General features: G+C 41.2%; 2 protein-coding genes and 1 long non-coding RNA gene across 5 annotated transcripts in view; 2 read left to right on the forward strand and 1 right to left on the reverse strand.

Moving 5' to 3' along the window:
* daam1a (dishevelled associated activator of morphogenesis 1a) overlaps positions 1-11645 on the forward strand; it is a 24742-nt gene extending 13097 nt beyond the window's left edge. Inside the window, exons 13-27 of one of the 2 annotated variants that reach the window (XR_011244738.1) lie at positions 362-420; positions 722-909; positions 999-1256; positions 2790-2891; positions 3445-3542; positions 6134-6218; positions 6550-6656; positions 7052-7140; positions 7284-7452; positions 7739-7846; positions 8289-8349; positions 8431-8565; positions 9352-9522; positions 9839-11194; positions 11279-11645. Coding sequence is in view for 1 of the 2 variants with exons in the window: in XM_069535815.1 (XP_069391916.1) it covers positions 362-420; positions 722-909; positions 999-1256; positions 2790-2891; positions 3445-3542; positions 6134-6218; positions 6550-6656; positions 7052-7140; positions 7284-7452; positions 7739-7846; positions 8289-8349; positions 8431-8565; positions 9352-9522; positions 9839-10033 (1825 nt within the window). In the remaining variant the exon portion in view is untranslated. Of the gene's footprint in view, positions 1-361; positions 421-721; positions 910-998; positions 1257-2789; positions 2892-3444; positions 3543-6133; positions 6219-6549; positions 6657-7051; positions 7141-7283; positions 7453-7738; positions 7847-8288; positions 8350-8430; positions 8566-9351; positions 9523-9838 lie in introns of both variants that reach the window. The other variant, XM_069535815.1, reaches the window with a different exon arrangement.
* On the reverse strand, positions 11523-12533 carry LOC138412278 (uncharacterized). Its single transcript, XR_011244739.1, has 3 exons — positions 12403-12533; positions 11937-11998; positions 11523-11611 (listed from the first exon to the last, which is right to left on the reverse strand). It is a non-coding gene; the product is annotated as an uncharacterized lncRNA (long non-coding RNA).
* LOC109628158 (mitogen-activated protein kinase kinase kinase 7-like) lies at positions 12374-25574 on the forward strand. Of its 2 annotated transcripts, none has more exons than XM_020085126.2 (14): positions 12374-12809; positions 13207-13317; positions 14553-14618; positions 15124-15169; positions 15412-15550; positions 17102-17226; positions 18048-18176; positions 18482-18612; positions 20204-20282; positions 20415-20545; positions 20622-20760; positions 21388-21449; positions 22049-22164; positions 24065-25574. In XM_020085126.2, exons 1-14 carry the CDS (start codon positions 12744-12746, stop codon positions 24234-24236), a joined length of 1512 nt encoding a protein of 503 aa, XP_019940685.2. In that variant the 5' UTR covers positions 12374-12743; the 3' UTR covers positions 24237-25574. The 2 variants fall into 2 exon arrangements, with proteins under 2 accessions (XP_019940685.2, XP_019940686.2); XM_020085127.2 differs by having other exon boundaries at positions 12599-12809; positions 20418-20545.
* The last annotated feature ends 1513 nt before the right edge of the window (positions 25575-27087 follow it).

A 27087-nucleotide genomic window follows, 5' to 3' on the forward strand; every position in this document is an offset into this window, starting at 1 on the left:
TGTTCATACACGAACAAGATTATGTTTAAAAATACAAAAAATCACAAATAAAGGTTTAATCCTCATTTAACTTATTCAATATCTGTATGTATATATATACTTGTTTGCTTCTTTTTTAACATCTATCTTCAAAATGTGATATTTGTGTCTAGTGGACACTTGTGCATCATTTTTTATCCATGTTGTTTTTAGGAAAAAAAGCTGATTAAGAGTAAATGTACTTTAGTGACAAATGATAAGACATGTAGCTCCTGTGTGTGCGTGTGTGTGTGTGTGTGTGTGTGTGTGTGTGTGCGGTAGTGCTGGTGGTGGAAGATGCAGACTAACTTCTTTCTTCATTTGTGTTTGTATGTGTCTTTAGGCTCATCAAGGAGGGTGAGGTCAAACAATGGAAAGAACAAGCTGATAAAATGAGAAAAGGTAAATACACACATGTCCATGTTCGGCATTAAAATGAACAAACATGGTTGGTTGTACAGTTTTTGCTTTTCCTGACTCATCAGATGATTATGCAGTAGCAACTAAAGGAAGTGAACCGTGTGCAATTATCCACATTTATATGTAAATTTGTCTTCACAGCAATAGATTAGGTGTAAAAAGGGCGTTACATACAAACATGAAAACATCCATTGATATTAGAATATAGAATATGAATAAGCAGTTCTGTGTGAAGAATGGTCTAAGCACTGTGAGCATTAGATTGACCCTCTTCCTCCTCCAGACCAGCAGAACTTACAGCAGCGTTTTGAGAAGAAGGAGAGGGAGTGTGAGGCAAAGAGCAAGGAGAAAGAAGATATGATGGCGATGCTGAACAAGATGAAGGACAAACTGGAGCGAGAGAGCAACGACCACAAGCAAGCGAAGCTACAAGTGGCAGGTCTCTCTGATCGTCTGCAGCAGCTCAGCTCTGTATGTTCACCAACACAACAAGCTCGCTCGTCTGTCTGTTCAGAATTCGTTGTCCATATCTGATTTAATTTTCTCTTGTTAACCTTTAGAACTCCAGCATTCCAGGAGGACCTCCTGTGACTTCTGGTGGTTTAGTCCCTGCTGGTGTTGCCTCGTCCATCCCCTCTCCTCCTCCTCCTCCTCCACCTCCTCCTCCAGGTGGCCCACCATCTTTTGGCATGGTCCCATTTGCCCCTCCTCCTCCTCCTCCTCCTCCTCTAGGAGCTTCACTAAACACTGCCCCAAAGAAGAATATTCCCCAGCCATCCAACCCGATGAAGTCATTCAACTGGAGCAAACTGCCTAAGGTCTATTGGTGCTCATGAATATTACTATCTTTATTGACACTAATGTTTCACCTACACCCTCACATTGAGCAGGTTTTGATTTAAACACAAGGCAGGTGTTGATTAGTTTGTGTCGTACTTTATATTACCCCAATAACATTTTGTTACTCATTTGTTACTGATAACGAGAAGACAACTTAACTTCCTTGAAGGTTCAGTGTGTAGGATTTAATGGTCTGCCTTTCTAGTCTTAATGGCCACTTCTTGACAGTACAGTTTTGCCATACAGTGCATCTATGTGCAGCACCTTTTCTATCCCACATCTATCACAAACTAGCGACACAGCAGTGAGGGCCAGTTTGTGCTTCAGTATCTTAAGGACATGTCAATATGTGGAATGGGGAGACTGTGATCAAATTATTAACCAAATTATTATCCCTCACCTTACTCTTCCCCTCTCAACTGCATTAGAGAACCTAAGGTGGCCCTCAAGTTACATTTAACTGGGATCTTCCCTCTCTAGATCCAGACCTTAGTTTGTCCATTCTGGGTTACTGTAAAAACATGGTGGACTTTCTCTCTCTTCGTAGTGGACCTTCTCTCTCTTCGTAGCTATGAAGAGCTGATTGTAGGGTAATGAAAACACAATGGTTCTAATTTTCAATAATGATAACATAACAATAAAAGCATTGTTTAAAATATTGCTATATATATATATAATTTCAGCTGTCAGATGCATCTAATTCTTCCACACTGGACCTTTATTGTTGTCTTTATTTTCAATCTCTAGGTATCTTCAACAATGAAGAAAAGTCAATCACAGCTTGAGCCATCCTGTCAATACCATAGCCTTGTTGTGTAGTTAAATATTTTAAGGAGGCTATGTAGTAGCTAAGTCTGGTAGCTGCTGTATGTACAGTGTAGCTTCTTACCACAGAAGAATGGAGCAAGAAAACTTTTGTGGTTATACGGTTTTATCGCTGACTGAACATCCTCCAAAGACATCTGGTAGAGATTCAAAGATCAGTCCCACAGCAGCAGAGCTGAACTGACACCTTTGATTTTACCTGGCTGTGACCTGGACACGTTCCCTCAACATGGCTGATTTGTTGATGGTTATACAGTACATATTCTGTAACATCACCAAATGCATGTCGATAATTTTAAGAAATGTCCTTGTCTGACCCATTTGCCTGCAATATGTAACTTTCAACAGAATCCTGAAAATCAACATCACCACCAATAATATGAGACATGTTCATTCCTCCTTAAAGAATTCCAACAAGCTGATAGTGAAAGTATCAAGAGGGAAGTGAGAGAGTATCCACTTGTGGTTTTATGGTTTTAGTCTTTTGTTGGCAGTAGTCCAGGAGCAGCCAACTACACCACTATGAAGTGGGCAAGACACCGGTTTAGCTTGTAGTAGTGGTGGAATCCACATAGATAATCTCTGCTGAGGTCAGAGTCCTGTCCCAGAGTTGAAATCCCAGGTAAAGTTATTAATTTGACCTCTAATTAAAATGATGTTAACAACATTGTTTGTTTCTGGAAAAGACTGAAGGAACCATATGGAAAGAAATCGATGACATGAAGGTGTTCAAAGAACTGGATCTAGAAGAGTTCCAGAGGACGTTCTCAGCTTACCAAAGACCACAGGTAACATAATGCATACTGCAGTGACATGAAACAACAACAAGACACTGCAGAGAGAGAGAATGGGAGGAAACAAACACATAGTTAGTAAAATAACTAAATAAACGTAGGGCCAGAGAAACAGAAAGAAGGGGAGAAGTGCTCATTGGTGCATTATGGGAGTTACCCCAGACATGTAGGCCGATGGCAGCATAACTAAGGGATAGTTCAAGGCTCACCTGACCCAGCCCTAACTATAGGCTTTATTAAAGAGTCTTGAATGTAGAGATGGTGTCTGCCTCCCGAACCCAGAGTGGGAGCTGGTTCCACAGGAGAGCCTGGTAGCTGAAGGCTCTACCTCCTATTCTACCTCCAATTCTTGGAACCACATATATTGGGTCATAGATACTAAATGAATCTACTCCTCATGCTCATTTTTGTTGTAATAAGATTTATTATTCAAAGACGGTATTTCAAAATAACGATACTGTCATTGTTTAATTGCCAGATTCCCAGTCATCGCATGGTTTATTGTTTTGTATTTTGTTGCAGTCTGACTTTTCTTTTCTATTCACAGAAAGATGTTGAGGATGATCGCACGATTGTAAAGAAAGTCAAAGAGCTGTCAGTGATTGACGGTCGCCGCGCACAGAACTGTATCATTCTGCTCTCAAGGTCAGTGTGTGGACACAATTCTTGCTACTGCAAAAGAAGATATCGCTACATGTGGGCTAATTCCACATATTATGACATGGCCATTAGGTCACCACCTCCATATGTGGACCATATGTCCACTTGTGATCAGATCGGTTAGGATGAATGTTAATACCATATGTGAAAAGCATCTAAATGCTGGTCTAAATTGACCTCATTCACTGTTTACAGATAATTTTCTGCAAGTAAATGTCAATATCAATGTCAAATCTATTTATATAACACATTTAAAACAACTTGGTTGACCAAAGTGCTTCACAGTACAAGGTCCAACAAGAGTGGGAAGGCACGATCACCTTTTGTTATGAGTCTTGCTTTAGGTAGGTCCAGGAGTAGCTGAGTGGATGATCTCAGCTCCCTAACTGGAGTATGGAGTATGGAGAAGTTTGGCTAAGTAAGGCTGTGCCAGTCCGTTAAGAGATTTAAAAGTTAACAGTAAAAATTTAAAATCGATCCTGTGATGAACAGGAAGCCAGTGGAGGGAGTGCTACACAGGTGTGATATGGTCTCTCTTTTTGTCTTTGGTCAGGAGGCAAGCAGCAGCATTTTGGACAAGCTGTAAGTGTTGAATGGAGGATTGGTCTAAGACTACAGTCAAGAGGTTATGAAGGCATGGATAACTCTCTTGAGATCCTTTTGTGGGAGATAGGCCTTTACCTTGGCTATAAGTCTTGACAGGAGCCACTCCTGACAACTGAGGAAATGTCCTGGTCAATTTTAAAAAACCTATCAAAATGGACAAGACTCTTCATGGTGGAGTGAATATTAGGAGCAAGGGGGCCAAGGGTACTCACATCCAGCAGTTCAGAGTGTCCCAATACAATACGTATGTATACATCCATAATTTGATGTCATTTAGGCAGTCAAGCAGGGGCTGCAGTGAAGTCTTAGTTTAAAGGTTCAGGGGCAAGTATATATCTGTATGGCATCCACAAAGCAGTGGAAGGAGACATTGTATTTTACAAATATTGATGCTAGTGGCTGCATATATAGGGAGAATAGGATAGGGCCTAGAACGGATCCTTGAAGTACACCACATGTAAATGGGGCCGTCCCAGAGCAGTAATCACCCAGGTGGAAGGAGAAACTCCTATCTGTTAACTGTGACTGTAACCACCTGAGGGCTGCACCTTTAATCCCCACAGAGTTTTCTAGACGTAACAACAGGATTGCATGATCGACGGTGTCAGATCTAGGAGCACTAGTACAGCAGAGTCTCCTGAATCAATACTTCAAATCAAATGGTTAAATATTCTTAAAAGGGATTTTTCGGTGCTATGACGGGGTTTAAACCCAGACTGGAACTTTCGTACACATTATTGTTGATTAGAAATGTTTGCAACTGGGTGAGAACTACCTTCTCTAGGACTTTGGACAAGAAGGGCAGTTTAGAAATGGGCCTGTACAGAGAGCAGAGGGATCAAGATTTTCTTTCTTTAGCAAGGGCTGTACAACAGCATGTTTAGAAGCAGCTGGGACACAACCAGAGAGAAGGCAGGTGTTTATCAGTGACAGAATGGATGGGCCAACAGTGTCAAAGACTTCCTTAAGAGGCGAGCAGGGATGCTATCAGAAGGGACAGTTTTTGGGTCGCACCTCGGTTTTTGCAGATTTTATGGCTTTCTGATATTCAGATAGACGGTCCTATAATATTTCATATGATACTCTGAGTTTGTCCTTTTTCCACCTTCTCTCTGCTTGCCGACATGCACGTCTGAGGGTGTGGCTATAGTTGTTTAACCATGGCTCTAAATGACAGTGATTATGATCGCTTGATGATTATCAATGTACCTGTGTATCAGAATCAGATTGAATAATCAGAAAAACTTAATTTATTGGTTAATTGGGTTTTACAGTTCAGGTACAGACCCATATAAAAAGAAATATAAGTAAGAAGTAGAGGTATGTTAAAGTGTTAAATGTATTTTGGTACAATATGTATACAAGGAAACACAATAATAATTTCCAAATATGTATAACACAGTATCAACAGCTGAAATATCGTTAAAATGTAATCTGCTGCAAATAAGCTACATTTAGATTTCAGGCTATTTATTTGCTGCTATTTGCTCTCCCCTGGCATTGGTCAAACATTTTATTCAGTTTTAGTTTAATTTGTTTTGGTTTTTGTAGATGACATATTTGATTCTATTGGGAGTCACCAAAGTCCATTTCACTACTGACACTTAATATTTTGGTTCCATATCAGTGTGGTATGTGTTAATTTGATTTGTGTATTGTTTTATCCTCTTATTGCAATCTTTTTAACAAACTCAATCAGTACATCCATTAATGATTTAACCAAAGTTTAACAAAGAGTAGAAATATGGAGCTAACTGAAGATTCTGTTATGGCCTTAGTTCCAACATGGGAACTTTTGATGCTTCTTACACTGGCCTTGACAAAAGCAAAAATTACTTCCTCCAAAGTTAAATAAACACATCTCTATTACAGCCTCTACAAAAAGATTGCATCACATTAAATTTCTCTAAATTGAGTTAGTTTAAGTGATTGTATTCACAACTGAAATACAATTTTTGTCTGTGTTACAGGTTGAAGTTGACCAATGAGGAGATGCGTCAGGCCATCCTGACCATGGATGAACAGGAGGATTTACCTAAAGACATGCTGGAGCAGGTGCAGAAACGCACACATGCAAAGAAACACACAACCCAACCCATAGACACACATGTCCATTCCTAAACATTGCATTCTGAAGAGTAGGGGGAGTGTCTGATGTCCAAGGCTCCTTCTGTATTTGTAAAATCCATCTGAAGCGTTTGGCTGTTGGAAAATCTTCCACACCAACATGTTGATATTATGAGATACAGTATAGAGAAAGAAACTATGATGCAGGTCTCTAATGGAAACAACTTATTTACTTTGGGCTAATATGTCTGATGATTAACAACCAACAGAATGACGTAGTTTTCTGATCGTTTGTGTGTATGTGTCTTTGCGTTTGAAGCTTCTGAAGTTTGTTCCTGAGAAGAGTGACATCGAGCTGTTAGAAGAACACAAGCATGAGCTGGACCGTATGGCCAAAGCAGATCGCTTCCTGTATGACATGAGCAGGTACGCACCAAAATAACTTCTGTTCTGATCACAGTTAAACGCAGTCATTGGAATTTTGGTGAATGGAGCAGTTTCTCACTATCAACTTAGAGGCCTTGTTAAAAGCAGAAATGGCTCCAGCAGTGGGTACTGCATCACTTTATAAGATGGTAGAGGTCAAGGGTCAAAGTGCCATGTTTTCATGGTGTAATTCCATCTCATATATAATGTCGTTCCCTAACACATAAATGTTAAATATGAATCTACACAAATCGTTTATACAGCATCCACAGAATAATTTGAATATTGGTCCATTTCGTTAAAAAGAGAGAACATTGAGTTCCACTAAATATTTCTCCACCTCTCCCTGCTGGTGCTGCTCACATTTATTCCGTCTGTTTTGTGTCCACACCCAGAATCAGCCACTACCAACAGAGACTGCAGTCTCTGTACTTCAAGAAGAAGTTTGCTGAAAGAGTGTCTGAGGTCAAGCCTAAAATCAAAGGTAACCTCCCGCTCTCTTTTCTCTCATTTCTCTTTTATTGCTCTGTTTTGTGTCCTCTGCTGAGGACTTTCTAAGATGCTGACTCGCAGTTTTGATTTGAGAGCTGCGTGTTAACATTTCCCTCGTTCTCTCTGGGGTTTCAGCTCTGTGCCTGGCGTCCAGAGAGGTGGTACAGAGTGGGAGGCTGCATCAGCTCCTCGAGGTGGTTCTGGCCTTTGGGAACTACATGAACAAAGGACAGCGAGGAAATGCATACGGATTTAAAGTCTCCAGTCTCAACAAGATAGCTGACACCAAGTCAAGCATAGACAAGTACAGTTCTCTGCCTGGCAACCTACTTAACTAGCCTTTTTCATTGAAGACATGTTGACTTGTGGAAATAGGAAACATCCATGTTCAGAAAATATAATGAGAGATGGCTGAATATTAAACACACATGTGGATGGAGTGATGTGCTTTTTCTACTATGATGGGACAGAATGTCTCCTGGGATGAAATAAGACCTTTTCACTTGTTCAGCAATTTGTTTTAAAAGAAACAAAGAAAGTTATATGTGTTAAATGGTTGATTGTAAAATGTGTGTACTGCGTGTTTGTAGAAACATCACTCTGCTCCACTACATGATCACTGTACTGGAGAAGAAGTACCCGAAGGTGGTGACCTTCAGTGACGAGCTTCCAAATGTGCCAGAAGCTGCTAAAGTCAGGTTGGGATGAAGTAACACACACACACACACACACGCACGGTCATGAAGGAGGGGATGGGGAGGAATGAATACAATAGATCCTGTCTGAGGATCTAAAGCGGTAAATGAATAATAGTGGGAAATATAAGGGCGTGATAATCCAGACAGAGCCTTCAAAGTGATTGAGAGTAGTTTAAAATTGGTTCAAAAGGAAAAGAAAGTCTGGAGGCAAAACTAAGGGTAATGTGGCCATATATTTGGAACCAGATAGGAAGTGAGCTTCAGCACTTTGAATGATTTTAGTGAGAGACGTTACAGGGTAATTAATAAATGCAGTATATAACCTGGCCAAGACTTCAGAGGGTTCAATGAAGGTCTCTACACTCAGTTGTTCTAGTAGCTCCAGTTGCAACTCACCCTAAAACCACAAACAGCATGTGTTTGTCTTACTGTCTCCCCTCAGTATGACAGAGTTGGAGAAGGACATTGGCAATCTGAGATCTGGCCTAAAGAGCGTAGAGGCGGTAAGTGAGCTCAGTAGAGAGCTTGAAAATCTTGTTCTAATGTCCTGTCGCTCTGTCTGATGTCTTGTTGTCCGTTTGCAGGAGCTGCAGTACCAGCAGGCTCAGTCCTCTCACTCTCCTGCTGATAAGTTTGTCCCTGTGGTCAGTCAGTTCATCACTGTGGCCTCCTTCAGCTTCTCTGAGGTAGAGGAGTCGCTCACCGAGGCCAAAGAATTGGTGAGTGGGCAACCGATAACTGCCATTCAGATTTATTTTCTGATTTACTCTACCTTAAAAACTTTGAATATCATCAGAACACTGAGCAGCGCAAATAAACCAGGAATATGCTTCAACATCTATGAAAAATTCTGGAGCGAACTCCCAGTTTCCCACTACATCCAGTTTGTTAATCTAGGCCAACCACACCCTTACTAAATATACAGACATATGATTGATATACATCAAAACATCATAAGGAAAAAGCCAAATTGTTGTACATGAACGTTTCCTTCAAGATGGTAATGGGCTGCTGACGAAAGGCATACATGAATTTGAAGCGAAAATCGTGGATCAAAGTTCACTAATGTTGCATTTCAGGTGAAGCCATGTTGCAATTTCCCTCGCCACAGGAAGCAGATGTTTTATTGGCCTCCTTATAATACAGATTGGACGTGAACAGGAGGCCAAGGTTCATCACTGATATGCAGGTGTATGTGTGACCAGGCCTGAATATTCATGTTTGCCTCCACATTACATTGTAGCATCAATTTCAGTATACACCAGACCAATCACCTGATAGATGCTGCCCATATCCATATTGTATCAAGTTAGGATTTTAACCTGATGACATAAAAATAAATGTCCCCAGTGTCCACAATGAGATATGTTTGAGGTCAACAAAAAAAGATGGAAGAAGAATAGCAGAATATTTTAATACAATTGGGACATCACTGTCATGAGGGCTGTGGGATCACAAACACACTTTGCAACTGAACTGTGCTCCCTCTTTGTCTCTTGTTGTAGTTTGGAAAGGCACTAAGACACTTTGGAGAGGACACGTCCAAACTGCAACCGGATGAGTTCTTTGGGATCTTCGACACTTTCCTTGAAGCGTTCCTCGAGGCCAAACAGGACAACCTAAACATGGCCAGAGTCAAGGAGGAGGAGGAGAGAAGGGCACTCATGGAGGCACAGGTCAGCAGACATTAAGAGATAAAGAGAGGGATGTACTGTTGGCAGATGTGAAAATATTCTTTTGAAAGGATGAGAAATGTATTTGAATTGCTCTGGACCAGCTGTCTGTTGGTGGTGCACTTTACATGCATTCATTTGAAAATGTTGAAATCTGCACATTTCTCATGTTAACTTCTGAGAGATTAAATCTATGACCTTACCTACAAACTTTCCAAATTTCCATATACTAGGTCTGATGATCACCTCATTCATTATGGATAAATGTTCATCCACTGTCTCTTTGTCACAATCTCTCTCTCTCTCTCTTTGCTTCTAGCTGAAGAGAGAGAGAGAGCAGAAGGCGAGGAAAACCAAAGCCAATGAAGAGGAAGGCGAGTTTGATGACTTGGTGTCGGCTCTGCGCTCTGGGGAGGTGTTTGATAAGGATCTGTCCAAAATGCACCGCAGAAAGCAGCGAAAACTCAACACGTTTGAAGGCAGCCGAGAGAGACCAGCATCAAAATTGAAGTAGTACCAGGAAACTACACGAACAGCAGCAGCTCACTGGGACTGTCACAGTGGGGATGTCTCAGTAACACTGTGGTTGGACAGGAAGTCAATTATCTTAGATCCACATTCATGGTTCAAGATTGTGCAGATACATAAATACTTTATGTATACAGTAAGCAGAAACAAGCATTGCAAGCATTTTTGTACTTCAGCCCTTTATTGTTACCATGCTTTATGGAGAGCTGAGGCTAAAAGGTCTGTTGGTTGCTAATAATATTTTGTGCTAGACTTACACAAATGTGTTTTGTGGGTGTGCCGTGTGCTCAATGCTGATGTTGACCCACAACATAGCTGGCTTTGTGCCATCGTCCCATCAGCGGAAACAACCAGATGAGCGCACACCAGGTTCAGCAACTGCATCTACCTCCTCTTTCCACACTCATTTTGACAAGCAGGAAATGTATTTGCATTAATGTAATTTTATTGGCGAGCACCTATGAGTATTTATTTAAATATGATTTTACTGGCCCTCTGTTAAGTGGAGCTCTGCAAAAATTAATCAGTGGGAGTGAAAATGTCAAAAGGCGCCCTATCTTGCAAGGCTAAAAAAAAGTGATGGAAAATGTCTGGATCAGCCTAATCTGAATTCACACCAAACTTAAATAGTCTCTAACTCACACCGCATTCTTCCACCAAGTTTCGTGGTCATCCGTCCTGCAGTTCTGGCTTAATTTATAAAAAACAAACCAATGGACAAACAGACAGGGGTGAAAACAAGACCTTCTTGGCGAAGGTAAAAATGTGCGTCTCTCGTCCTTTAGATGAAGGTGGTGGTGAGTTGTACTTAGAAGTCCACTGGGTCCATATTCAGGGGACGACTGAGGAATAGATCACTCAGGATTTTTTTTTTTTTAAATTGGATAATTTTGTAACTGTCTATATTACTATGTTTTCGTCCTTTATAAAGTGTTAATATATACAACTGAGTTTATTCAGCACATTGGTATTTAATAATTTCATCAAACGATGTTCTGTAAATATATAGACAATATTATCCTGCAAAAGTTATATTCATTAGGTCGCTGCATTATTTGAACAACATATAGAAAGATATTTAACAGAGAACATCTTCATTATCAGCTAATGTGGGCTTCTATTGTAATATAAGTGTAAAGTGATGATAGTGACTTACAATAATCACAACCCTCTAACAAGGCTCAAGCTGCTCAGGCATTTACCAGCTGCTGTTAAAAGTGACAGGTTTAAGAAGTGTGTCAGTTTCAAACTCTCGTAAAGGGTCCAGCGTGTGATATTTAGAGCATCTATCAGTAGAAATGGAAAATAACAATCACGATCATGTTTTCATTAGTGTATAATGACCTGAAACTAGTATCGTTGTGTTTTCTATAGCTTAGAATGAGCTGTTTCTATCCATTGGACCAACTCAACGCTAAACCTTTGAGCTATTAAACTTTAGTGTCAGATGTACCGATGGTGTTCCACTTACCAGTGTTGTGGACCTTTATTTATCTGTTTCTGTGTAGAGAATGTGGCCTTTAAAGATGACGTTTTCATGGTTTTTCAGCCCACGACCTTGACACTTCGGAAAATAAAAAGATATTATGCCACTTCAATCTGTTTAAGTTGTGCTGTGGTCACAAATGTCATAAGAATATACTGACGTACAAAGTAACGATAATGAAGAATGCAATCTACTGTGTCGATTTAAGTTTGGTATTTATCATAATCCATGTCCATGGGGAGGTGGCTTTGTGAGATGTACCAGACTCAGTTTTATAAATCCTCAGAAACACGGCAAGTAAATTCTTTTTTTTAACTACAGTTAAATGTTTAATATATATATATATGAAACAATGCTATTAATATTTTGTCATTATCACAACAACATTATATTTTGAACTTACCTGTAAATGGCAGTCCAGCTTCAGGTAGGCCATGGGAATGGAGCTGTCTACACCATTGGTAGCTAAAGACACACACACACACACACACACACACACACACACACACACACACACACACACACACACACACACAGGGGCTTAATAGAACACTATGCAGAAACATACATAGAAATAAAAAATGGAAAGAATCAGGATCTGATGAAACACGATTTCATAATTTGTTAATGAGGAAATACTGGAGGAATAAAAACAATAATAATAATAATGGTGATGATGATGATGACGAAGGTGGTGATGATGATACATGTCCATTCAACGAGCTTTGGGGTCAGACGTTCATGGGGGGGGGGGGGGGAAATGCTTTGTCGCCTCCCCGCGGACACTCTGGGGCCTGCAGCAAGAAAACCAAGCTGCATTCAAGAGCGCCAGTCCGTCCGCGGGGCGCCAGTGTGGCCGCGTCGCTCACCTGATGGTTGAACTAAGTGACACCTAATGTGATGAAGTCCGCTCGACTGTCCTCAGCCGGCCTCGTGCTGGGCTCAAGTGTCAGAGCCACTCCCGGCCCTCGTCACGCTGTGTGCTGTGAGACGTTCACAGACACTCACATGGGACGAGGCAACAGCCCCGCCGCTGCCGCTGCCGCTGCTGCTGCTGCTCACTTCCTGAATCCACAACAACAGACGGAGCGCTGCTGTGTGTCAGGGGGAGCGGACACACGCCGAGTTTGTCTCGATAACGTCAACTTTGTGGCCGTTGGAAGTCCAGCGTCGTCGGTTTGCGTCGACGAGTGCGCCCGCTGCTGTGGCGATGGTGGAGGCTCCGGCGGTCTGTCTGTTCGAGGACATCCAGTATGAAGACATTCAAGTGGAAGCGGTAAAGTTCCAGAGCAGCGGCAGCAGCAGCAGCAGCAGCCTGACATTAGCCCCCCGAGCCCCAGGCTCCTGGGTTTGTCTCATTCTGTCCGTGAGCGACATGGACCCAGCTGCTGTCACTGCACTGGGTCGTAGAAAACACTGAGGCCCGAGCGAACCCTCAAACACTCAAGGTGTTCAAACAACGGCCACAAGGCCCCAGGTTCATTAGAGACTGTCTTAGCTGGGACATGTCTCCAAGTGCAGTCAAATTCTGTTCATGCGTCTGAACCAGCTCCTCTAACGCTGAAGAGGTTCTGCTCTGTTTAACATGGCCTGAGTGACCTTGAGTTGGTACACAACCATCCTCTCTTGAGTTTGTCCCGGGCTAGTGATGTCGTCTTCTTGTCTTTCTTCAGGCTGTTGGCAGAGGGACGTTTGGTGTTGTCTACAAGGCCGTGTGGAAAGGAAAGGATGTGGCCATCAAGACCATCGAGAGTGACAATGAAAGGAACGCTTTCCTGGTCGAGGTACGGTGATCACCTTGTTGAAGCCCACTGCTCCAACCGTGTCCCGGCACTCCAGTGTCCTCTGTCTTAGCTTGTTGAAAAGTTCTACGTTCAGTGGGACAATCAGTCTCTTTATGTTCGAGGTTTGAGGATATTTTTTTTTTTATAAAACCTTGACCTGTTACAGAATTCCGCCTTTTTTCACTTTCACCAAGAAAAGTTGAATCAAAGGCAACTGGACTTAGCTGCTCAGACTGTTTGCCTCATGACAGGACATGCACAGAAACTGGTAGTAACATCTGTCATGAGCAATGTTCAGGTCTGAACACACCCGAATGTGTCCTGAGATCCAATCCCTCAAATAAAAATCTGAGGTGGCCAAGTTCACTTTGCTGTGTTAATGCAAATGCATCCTGGGCCACATTGAAGGACCTCCTACCCAGCTGACGTCTTTGACCCGCCAGTCTTTTCACAGTTTTACATACGTTTGATTACTTTTGGCCACTACCATGATATTAACACACATTGATTTTGTATTTTTCTTGTTTTTTAAATGAGTAAAATAATGAATGGGACACAGACACATCTCTAATTCTCTTTGGCCAAAACGGGAACAGATATGACGTTTATGTTTATTTGCATATAGAGCAGAGAAGTGAGGTCTGATTACAGTGGGGACACATTCTACTGTCAGGTGTGAACTGACAAACCTAGAGCTGTCCACTTGTGACAGGTTCTCTCAGGACAGATGTTAGTACCAGGTCTGGACAGAGTCTCTTTCGAGTTATTATCAAGGTCATTGATGTCTAAATATCTCAAATATCTCCATCGTGCTTCATCACAGGTGTGTCCCTTATTCCTCATGTATCAGCCCTGAGTTTGTACAATGGCGTTGGGAGTGGAAGCAATACTTTTTGCTCTAAAAGCTTTTTTCGAGTGTTCCCTATACGAAATATATCAGCGATGTATAAAGAGAATTGATCTGAGCAAGTATACAAGATCAATATTGCAACTCAACCAGCAGAACTGTTAATAACTAATGGCAAATAGTAATAGAACTATTAGCTGTTATCAAGTATTTGCTGACCTACAAGCTCATCATTTCTGAGTATTACATGTCTGAGGACTATTGCCGACCCCTGCCTCTGGAATGTTGTACTGTCACACACACTCACTGAGCAGGTGTGTTAATGTTTTGTTCTTGCACATAGTAACGTGTATTTTTTCCCCCCACCTGCTCTCTTGTGTGTGCTCAGCTCCGCCAGCTCTCCCGGGTGAATCACCCCAACATAGTTAAGCTGTATGGCTCCTGTGACAATCCGGTGAGTATCCCAACTCTGCACACAGGCTCGTCATCATAGCTCATGCATAGTCAAACACATCATAGTTCATCATCAAGAGTTTTCTGATTCAGGACCGTTTTGGCACTTACAATTTTTCTATTTAACTTTCCCATATAAATGTAAAACCCTCATCCCAAAAATTGAATGCGGTAATTTGCAAATCGATTTTGACCCATTTTCAATCCAAAAACAATACCAATACAAGATAATGTTCAAACTGATGAACTTTATTGTTTTTGCAAATATATGCCCATTCTGAATCTTCTTTTTTTCTGAAAACATATGGCAATGGCAGAAAAATAATGAAGATGGGAGGAGGTAACAATGTGCCATTGCTACTTACACCTGAAAAGACCCCAATTTCAAAAAAATAATAATCTGGATATAAAATTACCTCTGTCGCGAAAACAGGAGATATAACTGTTATAAAAGTTACTGTACTGATCTCACTGCTGAGGCACAGTTACATGATTTGTGTTCTCAGGTCTGTTTGGTCATGGAGTATGCAGAATGTGGCTCTTTATATAACGGTAAGTCATATCATGTGATTAAAAACCATAAGTATCATGATCAACCCGCTAATGAAAAGTATTCTTTTTAGTAAAAATACACATTTTAATAGATTTCTTTAATATTTTGGGCAAAATATTAGATCATCAGTAACAATATAAAGACAAAAACCACACCAATGGTGCTTGTGTCTCTTCAGTGCAGTGATAGTAGTCCACTTGTTCATATAGGGATGTGTCCTTCTTTGCTTGTCTCTCCTCAGTCCTTCACAGTGCAGACCCACAGGCCCAATACACCTCGTCTCATGCCATGAGCTGGTGTCTGCAGTGCGCCAAGGGAGTTGCCTACCTGCACGCTATGAAGCCGAAGGCCTTAATTCATCGGGACCTCAAACCACCGAAGTAAGACTTCATTGACAAACACAGAAGTCACACAGTTCAGAGTCACTGGATGAACACTGGAAACTTTGGGAGGCGTGTTTGTCGAGCGACAGAGAAAAGATTATTTGTGTCTGAAGCCGTTTTCAGACATGTGGGTAAAGTCCGAAGAATTGGCTACGGAGTTTACCCAGAGTTTGCCTTTCACACGCACACACAACCCAGCGGGAGGTTCTCTGCACGGGCGTCTTCACCACAGCAAAAAATCCACCACATTATTCAGACGAGAGGTGGAGCTGCCGGGGGGGCAGCAGGAAGAGGTAGGAAGTGACGTGTTAGCGCTGCTGCGTAGATTACGTGATCATGTGATCATACCGCAGCCCGACACCGCCGTCAGCTCTTATCACCACAAACTCTTGACATTGACTTTATACTAGGAGGCCAGGCGGAGAAAGTCAGCGGATAATTGGGGCTGCGGAGCTGTCCATGACCCCTGCGTCCTTGTTTATTTATCGCAAGTCATATAGTCATCAAGGTTATCGCATTTCACGTTTTCCTAATATCCTGCAGCCCTAGTTGGTACCCCTCCTTCAAAAAGAAAAGTCACAATTCTTTCTGAAATCAGATAAAGTGCTAAAAGGATTTGATGTCCTCTTATCACTATTTCATATTTGATAAAACAGACAAGCTACTTGTACTTCATTTTACTTGCTTTTGCTTTTTATCTGTTGGGTCAAAGTTTATGACCAAACTACTGCAACGATATTTCGTCTGAACTCGAAAGTTCCTACCTCCTGGTCTTTAATATATAGGTATATGTTTGAGTGTATACCACGATATCTATAGTATGTATGTCACAGGGTTCTTTTTCAACCTACCTTGAAAAACAAAACAAAACAAGATTTATATATTATAATTATATTCCTCAATATCTGTAATTTGTTATTTTCCCTGCAACGGGTCCAGGACTGACGTTCTGGGACAAAAGCAGCTCCTTTTAAAGCGACAGCCCCTCCCGCTAAGTTTAATATTTTTATAACAAAATACAAGCACATTATTTCTTCCCCGTAAGTTTTCAGCACAGAAATATAAACAGAAAATAGTAAAACGTTACATTTTCCTTCCAGTCAAACGGGTGATTTATGGCAGAAATTTTGATTACAAACAAAAAAAAACATTATTTCATAGTTCATGTGACCACAAATGTGTGCGAGATCCACATATATGATAGGAAAAAAGGTTACGCCCCAGTTTTGCCAAGCACAACTTTGAGGTGGGATGATGAGGCGCAACAGTGGTGACAAACAAATGATGAGTTTTGTGTGTATGTATGCGTGGATTAGAGCAGAGGAACCTGTGGTTGTGCTACTGAAAAAGAGAAGTGAGGAACAACAGCAGTTTGTTGCCCGCTTAGTGAGAACAGAAAGGTGTGGGGAAAGTGTTAGGTTGTGTGTCTGTTTGTATGTATGTGTATGTCTCTGTGAGCACTACCTGCAGTCAGTGACGGAGCCGCTCTGTCACAACCTAACGCTGTATTTTCTTCGGTCTCTAATCTCTGTCCACTGTCTGTTTCAGTCTGCTCCTTGTGTCTCGGGGTACAGTGCTGAAGATATGTGACTTCGGCACAGCTTGTGATATTCAAACGTACATGACCAACAATAAAGGCAGTGCAGCGTGGATGGCACCGGAGGTCTTTGAAGGTGAGACACAAGCACGACGGTCACTTCTCGTTGCAGAGCTCCAGCCGAGAGCCGCTCAGATCAGCAGTGACTTGTACAGATTTGCCTGTGTGGTTTGTCTGAGTACTCCAGCTTCCTCTCGCAGTCCAAACACATGCAGCTCTGTAGAAAGGAAGCATAGTCATCTTCAGACATGAACTCGTCTGGACTTTTTCCGGAGTTTGCCTTTCACACATGCACAACGCAGCAGGAGACTCTCCGCTCAGACGCATTCACAACAACACAGAAATCTCTGCAGCATTCAGGTGAGGGGTGGTACAGCAGGCCGAGGCAGGACATCATGTATCAGTTGAGATCACATGTTTTTGTTTAGAGCAGCATTAGATTTTAATATCAAAAGCACGTTTTAATTGTATAGCCCATATTCACAAATCACAATTTGTCTCATAGGGCTTTAACAAGGTGTGACATCCTCTGCCCTTAACCCTCAACAAGAGGAAGGAAAAACAAAACTTAAGAAACCTGACAGGAGAAAACCAAACTTAGAAACCTCAGAGAGAGCCACATGTGAGGGATCCCTCTCCTAGGACGAACAGAAGTGCAATAGAGAACGTCGGAAAAATAAGAGTATTTACAGCATTGGTAAACAGTTTGTGGCATGATGGATGTGTTCTCACATCACTTTCTGCTGACTGGACTTGACAGAGAGGAGTTGGAATTTTGAGCCACTCATTGATCTTGCATTCTGTTAAAATAACACCTGTTTAATCAACGAACTGTTCCCTTCGTTTTGTGGCTGATGCTCTGAAACAGTAAACGCTGTGTTGATGTGTGTTCCTCAGGCAGCAACTACAGTGAAAAGTGTGACGTGTTCAGTTGGGGTATTATCCTGTGGGAGGTCATCACACGCAAGAAGCCCTTTGATGAGATTGGTGGCTCTGCATTTTGTATAATGTGGGCGGTCCACAGAGGTGAGTGGAATCCTAACACTGACTCAGGTTGTGTGTCAAATGTGATAAATGGCCGCAGAACGTCGAATCATGAAGTTGAGCCCCAACCTTCACTCAGGAGCAAAAAATAAGCCATTAAACTTAAAATTATAATGTGACAAGTTGTGTAATAATTATCGAATGATTAAAAAATGTCTTGATATAATGTTTGGCCATATCATCCAGTCCTGATACTCTTCAGATCCTCATCATGTCAAAGTAGGTTTGACTCGCAGTGTATTGTATTGCGATGGTTACATTCTTATCTTCTTACCACTCGGTCCCAGGTACACGGCCCCCTCTCATTAAATACCTCCCAGAACCCATCGAGACTCTGATGACCCGCTGCTGGGACAAAGAGCCCAGCCAGAGACCGTCTATGGAGGAGGTGGAGAACACCATGAGCCATCTCATGAAGGTACCAGAAAGGCACTTAGTTACTCTTTAGACTTCGTGGACTACCTTCGCTACTTTCCGTAGGAGAGAGCGTCCAGTGCTTCATGTCTGATTTGCGAACAAACACAGGACTGAAACCGGCTGACATGAGGCAAAATGCAAATATGATGCAATGATGTCATGAATGTAGTTACTTCTCTGTTGTGGTTGCAGTTTTCAACTCAGGCCTCATTTTGACACATTGCCTTCTGTACGCAGGGTTTTGACACTCTCTTTTTTTACACCTGCTAAGCGAGGCTATTCACATCCTGACTCCACATGGGTGTTCGATAGAGAAGGCTCAAGACAGCAGAGAGCTAGCCTCATGTGCAGAGCTTTCCATACTAAGGCTTAAAAACCCACTCTTGAAGATTTTTGACTATATTGTAATAAGAAGGATTGATGGATTTAATGTCCTCAAACCTTTTCAGTTTTTGGGGAAAAAGTCATTGCAGATATATTTAATACAATATTTCACTCACTGACATTACACTCATTGAACTTATGGTTTTCTGTCACCGTAATAGTGAGTCTGTTTTTCATTGGGTTCAGCTTGTAATGCCTTGGTTTGATGCAAACTAGATGATGTCATCTTTTTCCGTGAGTCCGGACAAAAAAGGGCTGTGTGATATGAGCACGGTCTGGAGCCCTGCTCTATTGCAAAAAGCCAAGGCCGAAGAAACCTACTGCGATAGCAAAGCACACGCTAATCAAGTTAAGCTCAGTTGGGAACAGACAAGGAACTCTGACAGATGATGCCACAGTTTGTTAGCATCACCAGAATCAGTTTTTGGTGAAATATTTATATCTTCTGACACAATGTTGTCCTTTAACAGCAGAGAAGTTATGTCCTACTGAGGTTCGAGAGTGAAGAGTCGTCTTCAGTGTTACAAATGAATCGACAAAACACATGAGGAACTACACTGATTGCACAGAATGTGGACAACTTTATTAGACTGTCTTTTTTTCAGTAAACACTTGCATTAGGAAAATTGTGCAATAAGCATTATTCAACGTTGCAATTTCCTCGTACACACGTACGCTTCTGCCGGAGCGCACCAAAACCAGACTCCACATCTGCAAGTGAGGGAAAAAAAAAAATTCAGTTTGCATAATCTGGTTGAACTTCATATAATTTTTTAATAGCTTGAAGATCCAAACATCACCAAAGAATATGTCATAAAAGAGCCAACAAAAATAAATGGAAGGTCGGTTAGTGACAGAATGATTATTTTTTGGTCTGAATGCGTGTGAATGTGTTTATTACAGTCCTGCGAGGGCCACACGCTGTTTTTTGTTCTTTCAGATAACTTAATATATATATTTATTGCTATTGGGATGTGAAGATAATCTCAACAAATGAGATAAAGTGTTTTTCGAAACAACTTACCTTTAAGTGGTACAGTGAGTCAAATATTTTGATTGATTTACTATTTGGTTATAATGATCAGGTAATCAGCTTACATTGTTCATATCGGGTCTTTTCACACGTTTGGACCTCATTATTTACATACCCTCTGCTGCATGTCCTAATTAGGTGGAGTTGTGATGAGTGACATGTGGTGTTCTCTCAGTATTTCCCAGGTTCTGATGAACCACTGCAGTTGCCTCACCAGTCTTCAGCCAACAGAAGTTCATCAGCCACAAGTTCAGGTAACTATCAGCTCTGCTGCTTTTATCAATACATGAATCTTGAATATCTGTCATCTCAAACTAAACAGATAGACTCAGTGTGTGTTGTTGCAGCCAGAGATAGTGTTTTGATAAATTCCTCTGTGCTGGCAGCAGGTTCATACGCCGACTACACCAACAGTAACAGAAGTGATGACAACGCGGATTACAGAAACTCAGAGGGCAGAGAGGAAACCCTGAAAAGCTTTGAGGCCAAATTTCCACTTCAGTTCAAACCTTTAAAGGTAGTGTAACCTTGAGGAGTTTGTTTTCTTCAACCTCGACTTTATGATTTGAACTTTTTTGTTTATTCTCCCTCAGACAGCCACATTGCGCACTGGTCTGTCCAAGGTGTCCAGCGTGGACAGTCAACCAGGACGCTCCCAAAGCCCCACCTACTGCAGCAGCCCTGTAACCACCACTAGCCAATCAGAGCTGAGGATGACATTTAGTCCAACAGGTAGGAAGCACCATGAGAAAGACAGAAGCTGATGCTGAAGATGCAGTCAGGCTGACATTTGCTGCACTTCCAGCATTCTGACAGAGAGACAGATGTTTCTGGAATTATTAGTAAGATTTATCCAATATTATCATTTTAGAGAATAAGTCGGGGTACACTCAACATTCTTTAGAAAACGAAACTGTGTGATAAATATCTGCATAAGAAAAAGATTCAATGTTTTCATTGTCATTTATAGCCAGCAGGGGGCAGAGCAGAGACCAGAATGTGGCCTTCTCCTTAACTTGAACATATAAGTAAACACAAAGATGCAAGTAGCTTATAATTGTTTCTTTTTAGAACCATATACTTTTTTAATATAAGCAATACCCGACAGACGTTAAGTAAATAAGAGCTATGAATGCTATGCAAAGTCACTTATGACAAGCCCTACTTATCTGTATCTGCCACATCTCTGGTTACTGTCATCAGCCCTGAGATTCCATACTTACATACATACAACATATTGTGTGTGTGTGTGTGTGTGTGTGTGTGTGTGTGTGTGTGTGTGTGTGTGTGTGTGTGTGTGTGTGTGTGTGTGTGTGTGTGTGTGTGTGTGTGTGTGTGTGTGTGTGTGTGTGTGTCTAGCTACCAATGGTGTAGACAGCTCCATTCCCATGGCCTACCTGAAGCTGGACTACCAGTTACAGGTAAGTTCAAAATATGTTGTTGTGATAATGACAAAATATTAATATCATTGTTTTATATATACATATATATATTTAACCTTTAACTGAAGTAAAAAAAAAAATCCTATGGCAACCTCAGCACTCCCCTATATGTTGCATGGAATTTGCCTCCATGTATGTCGAAAAATTTTACTTTTGGATTTCAGACAGACCTTATGCTCATTGTGTCATAGTAACTTAGTATAAAGACAAATGAGGTAATAGGTTTTTTCATTAACTACAACAGACTATGTTCATAATCAAACTGTGTCATTTTATATTTAAATATAAGTTAGGTCTGCCAATTTAACAAATTGTGAATTTGCAAAAAAAATCTGTGGGAGAGTTTATTAATATGTTCATTTTTTTATATCAATAGATGTATTAACAATAATATAAACAATGTGCTTTTACTGATCGGTCGCCATGCAGTAATGTTCCAATTTTTGTCCTGAAATTCAGGCCGCAAAAACCGACAAAATTTCCTTTCAAAAATGTTCTCCAGTGGCATCTCTTTCCATGCATTCATTGCATTTTGTTCCACACTATTAGTGCATTAATCACTGTGTCTGGGCTTTCAGCCTCTAGCTCCCTGTCCCAACTCCAAAGAGTCCATGGCTGTGTTTGAGCAGCACATCAGGATGGCTCAGGAGTTCCTCAAGGTCCAGTCAGAGATCTCTCACCTTGTCCAGAGGAAGTAAGTCATGTCGCACATCGTGTGTTATCATCTTTGATAGAACTATACAGAATTCATCATAACAGATTTGTTAAAACCGTTCTGGTTATCAACTGGGATGCGATCACCTAAGGGATCTGTGTGCAAGATAGTTTGGTAGTCATGAGCCATTTTCAGACGTGACGTCCAGAGGAAGTCTGAAGAATGGATCCACACTTTCTCTGGAGTTTGACGTTCACCCATGCACAACGCAACAGGAGATTCTCTGCACAAACACTCAAATCTCCGGAGCTTTCACGTGAGCAGGCAGAGGCAGGAAGAAACTTATTAAGTTTGTTTACAGCACATCGACACCGGCATTGGCCCTTGTTACCAAAAACTCTCTTGAAATCTTTGTTGGTGTCTTCTACGAGTATGTCACTGTGTGGCATTCGACCACACCACGGGGTTCCCCTCACGACAGCCAGAGACAAACCAGTCCAGCCATTGTGGGTTTAGCATCTCTTTATTAATATAAACGGAAACTTACAAAACATTAACTCAACAGGTCCAGAACTATCTGCTGGACCTTCAGCTTCACCCGTCTCTTCCCAGTGTGTCCTTCTTTCTCCCGAGTGTTCTTCTCCTTGAGGCAGCTCTGCTGCCTCCTTTTCAAGTCTGAGGATCAATCAGCTAACTGCTCTCACCTGTGCTGATTGATCCTCTGTGGTGCAGGTGAAGGTGCTCTCTCCGCCCCTTCACCTCCACACACTGCTTTTTCATTTTTTTCATTTTTGCACTTGTCGCCTGTCAGAAACATCATCAACACACCCACTCGCTCGCATGTGAATCCTGCGGAGGATCTCCTGCTGTGTTCTTACATCAACTCCTTCAGATATTCTGCAGTCTTTATACTAAGGGACTGGCAGGGGGAGTATGCAAAAAGTCTGGGGGCTCTCATTCTGGCATTTGCGTTCACACGTACAGAGAATGTTTGGAGGTTCTGGAGTTCAGTGCATATCTGAAAGTAATTTAAGGGATTTACAGTGTCTGGCTCATATGAATGCTTTCATGGATGTGCTTTTAATGTGAAGGCACCAATAAGATACATGGGACAGCTCAGCCGTCCAGTGGCACGAGGACGTGATGTTGTCTTCTTTGTCTTTGTGAATGATATTATATGGAGATTTAGTCATAGTTATCGTTTAATGGCGTCACACAGCTGTGAATATTTGAGCATATAACTCAGTCGACACTGTGACAGACTGAGTACTCTCATGAGCACAGTTTATCACTGGCCTCTTGTGGTTACTCACTATATAAGTACATTTAATGTCAATATTTGCTTGTCATAATACTACATGTTATATACTTGACACATTATTATCCTGTCTGTGTGTGTGTGTGTGTACAAAATAACAATGCATGGAAGTCAGAAAATGTATAGTTCCACAAATTTTTCCTATAGGACTACAGACACGTGCTAAAGTTTTTATAGATGCAAAAACACTTCCTGATCCTATTGTAGGAATGACAGCATTATGGTTTAATACGATGCTTTAACTTTTGCAACCCATCAGATTAGATTTGCGATCTAAGATCTCATTTCGATTACCCAGTCATTCATCATCATTTGGTATAAATAACATGGCATTATAACAATACAAAAAAGTAAGTACGGCCTAATTAGGGTATATAAAGCGTGTGTGCAGGGTATATGCTTTTAATTGAACTGTGCACAGAGCCAGGCTAGTTCTTTCCTTATGCTAAGCTAACCTAACCATGTTTTGTCATCTCACTGAGAAGAAGAAAGCAAATTGAGACAAATAAGCTTATTTTCTCAACTGTTGAATGAATCCTTGGAGACATGCCTGACATGGATGTTTTACATGTGGAGGCACATTGTCAGTGACAGTGATGGAGTCTGTTAACCTCTGTCCAGACAGGAGCTGATGTCGGAGCTGGAGCTGGACCAGGGGGAGCAGCACACTTCATCCGGACTCATCCAGGAGCACAGGAAGCTGCTGGAGGACAACAGCCACCTGTCGGCCTACCACCAGGGCCTGAAGAGCAAACTGACCCTGATGAAGAGTCAGAACCAGCAGCACAGCTAGAACACCCGACACCCTCTGTTTTTACACTGCTCTCTTCTGGACTGCCTTTTCTCCTCCTGGAGGAAATGAAACGCTTCAACCGAAAGAGAAAAGTAGGGAAGCCCATCATCCTGAGAAAATTAGACCTTTAACTCACCACAAAGCAATGCATCAAGCTAACATGAGAATTAAATCCAAAGCCTAAAGTGCAACTGAAATGTAAGTTGTTTTTTCCATGATATTTGAGTGACAGCTGAGAGCTGGTATTGGACAGACCTGTCACCATGTTAAACTAAATGTCTGGTGTTTTTGAACCTGGGTCTTACTCTCATTAATTTTGTTGATTCTGACAACTTGTCAACTTCACAGCTCCACTGTAAAGATTTTTGTAAAACTCAACACCTGGCCAGACATTACAATCTTTGCATGTTATTTCAGACAGTTAGTATTAGTATTTCCATTCAAACAATTAAAAACTAAATGCTCATAATTCTAATTCACAATCTTTTGAGGTCATGAGATAAATCAGTTGTTAGAGAAAATGTCAGTATTTACCACGTCCCTCTGGGTCCCTGTCTATTTATTGATGGACTTTGCCGTAAAGTCCAACTCATTTCAGTCTTTACTGTTGGAATGGTACCAATGAGTCTCCACTTTTATTCTGATGGACTCTCATGCAGGTAGAAACAGCTTTAGGTGTCAATGCCTTGTGAGGTTATAAGTGAATTTACCTTTTACCAAGTCAGTTGTAGTTTCTTGTATTTTCTTTTTTTAATTCTTGAAAAGTGACTGCAACTGATATTTGTAAATCCTTCTTACTTTTATATATTCTGGTTATCACAGCATTTGTATTGTGTATTATAGAAAAAGGAAAGGTGGGGTGGGCTGAATCATGTTACTGTGAATACAAGAGTTCTGCTTCAGACACATGCTGCCTACGAGAAGTAGAAAAGCTTTGTTGAAATGTTATTGTACATAACTGTAGAATAATGAACCTGACAGACTCTTATCTGTTAACGTTCTGTTTTCTTTTGTTCCTTTTTACATATTTCACAGAATTGAATTAACATTATTCTGCACTGCACTGTCTGGGTCAAAGAGATCTACAGCATGTGTTGTAGTCTCAGTCTAGTTTGGTGCTTTCTATGACAGTGCGTACTCTGGCACTCTGATTGTTGTTTAAATGCAGTTGTTCAAACGTTGCCTTAGGGTTGTTCTTGTACAGTTTATTTTCTCACTTCAATTGATTTCATAAATACTTTTATTTGAAGTCTAAGAATTCCTGAAACATTTATCCTGTGATTTTAAAATGTACAGACTCTACCTATATGCTTTTATAAAGTAAAAAAAAAGTGTGAAGCATTTTTCTCAGAATGTTTTGATTTAAAAAAACTGCTGTTGTTGCAAAAGGGCTGTTAAAGTTCCACCTGTCAGGACATCATCAATCAATCAATCAAATTTTATTTGTACAGCCCATATTCACAAATCACAATTTGTCTCATAGGGCTTAAACAAGGTGTGACATCCTCTGTCCTTAACCCTCAACCAGAGGAAGGAAAAACTAAACAAAAAACACTTGACAGGGGAAAACAAAACGTAGAAACCTCAGAGAGAGCCACATGTGAGGGATCCATCTCCCAGGACGGACAGAAGTGCAATAGATCCCACGTGTAATGGAGAACATCAGAAAAATAGAGTAAGAGTAATTCATTACAGCATTGGTTAGAATAAACAGTTTGTAGCATGATGGAAGGTAGATACATTGAGGAGTTATTGTCAGTAATGGTAGAGTACCTGAGTAGACATATTGTATATCAAGCAGTCTTGTTGAAGTCATAGTCCACGATCAGCTGCCACCTCGATCATGGTCCACCACTACGATCAGATGCCAGCCCGGTAGAGGATCCGCCATTATGATCACAAACTCTGATTTGCAATCCTCCATCATAATCCACGATGTGGCCGCAGTTGAGATTAACACTATAAGCAGGGCTTTATTTCACTGAGGTAAATAAAACAGAGCACTCATATGTACGTACTGGAGGCTTCAATAGAAATGCCACCCTTTCACTTTATATGAGGTGACAATGACATCATGCATTGAATCAAGTGGTGCCGTTGCTTCACTTTGGTTCTTGCATTGTGTGCAGTAGAAGTTGAGAAAAACGTAACTTATCAAGAGGCAGTGCAAGAATCAGCCAATCAAATCACGTTGAAGCAAATACAGGTCACAGGTACATGTGGGTGCACTATAACGCTACTGGTCAACACAACGCATGTTCAGGAGTTGTACATTTGTTGCCATGATTTTATTTGAGTACAATATGATATGGGTTTCACAACCTATTCCAAAAATATGAGGAGCTGTCTCGGCCAAAACTTAATACAAACTAATGTTGCATGTGCCTCAGCTGAGTCGTCATCACTATGAAAATTACTTTGCCAGTTCATTCCCTGACTCGTGCACTGGTGAGCATGGTGGGTGACCTTGTAGCCGTTACTAGAGAGATGCATGTTTCCTGTATAAAATTGACTATGTCATCCATAGAGGGCTCTAACTAGCCTTTCACACATCTTCACCTAATTTACAATTATCAGACAGGACTGAACCGAGGGCTCGGTGTATTCGTCAAGCAATCAAAAATTACTCTCAAAGCTACCTGTGACGTTCTCTGTATCATTCTCTCTAATCTCAATGCCTCTTTTCATGTACAATGCCTGTACAATGGTTTGGGTTATATATAAACTCCACTACTAAGAACACACATGTATACATACTCAAGCACAAACATAAATGCATTCTGACACATACACATATGAACGCATATTCCCGCTGACCTGCTGTCACTGTGTCCCTGTATATCTGAAAGGA

Source organism: Paralichthys olivaceus, chromosome 12 (genome assembly GCF_024713975.1).
Source record: "Paralichthys olivaceus isolate ysfri-2021 chromosome 12, ASM2471397v2, whole genome shotgun sequence".
Classification (NCBI taxonomy): domain Eukaryota; kingdom Metazoa; phylum Chordata; class Actinopteri; order Pleuronectiformes; family Paralichthyidae; genus Paralichthys; species Paralichthys olivaceus.

What these genes read in the sequence shown, in the direction of transcription:
- LOC109628158 (XM_020085126.2), top strand. Translation starts at nt 12,744, where the DNA reads ATGGTGGAGGCTCCGGCGGTCTGTCTGTTCGAGGACATCCAGTATGAA. An exon ending in ATGTGGCTCTTTATATAACG is followed by an intron (nt 15,170 to 15,411) that starts GTAAGTCATATC and finishes GTCTCTCCTCAG; the next exon opens with TCCTTCACAGTGCAGACCCA. An exon ending in TTCAGTTCAAACCTTTAAAG is followed by an intron (nt 20,546 to 20,621) that starts GTAGTGTAACCT and finishes ATTCTCCCTCAG; the next exon opens with ACAGCCACATTGCGCACTGG.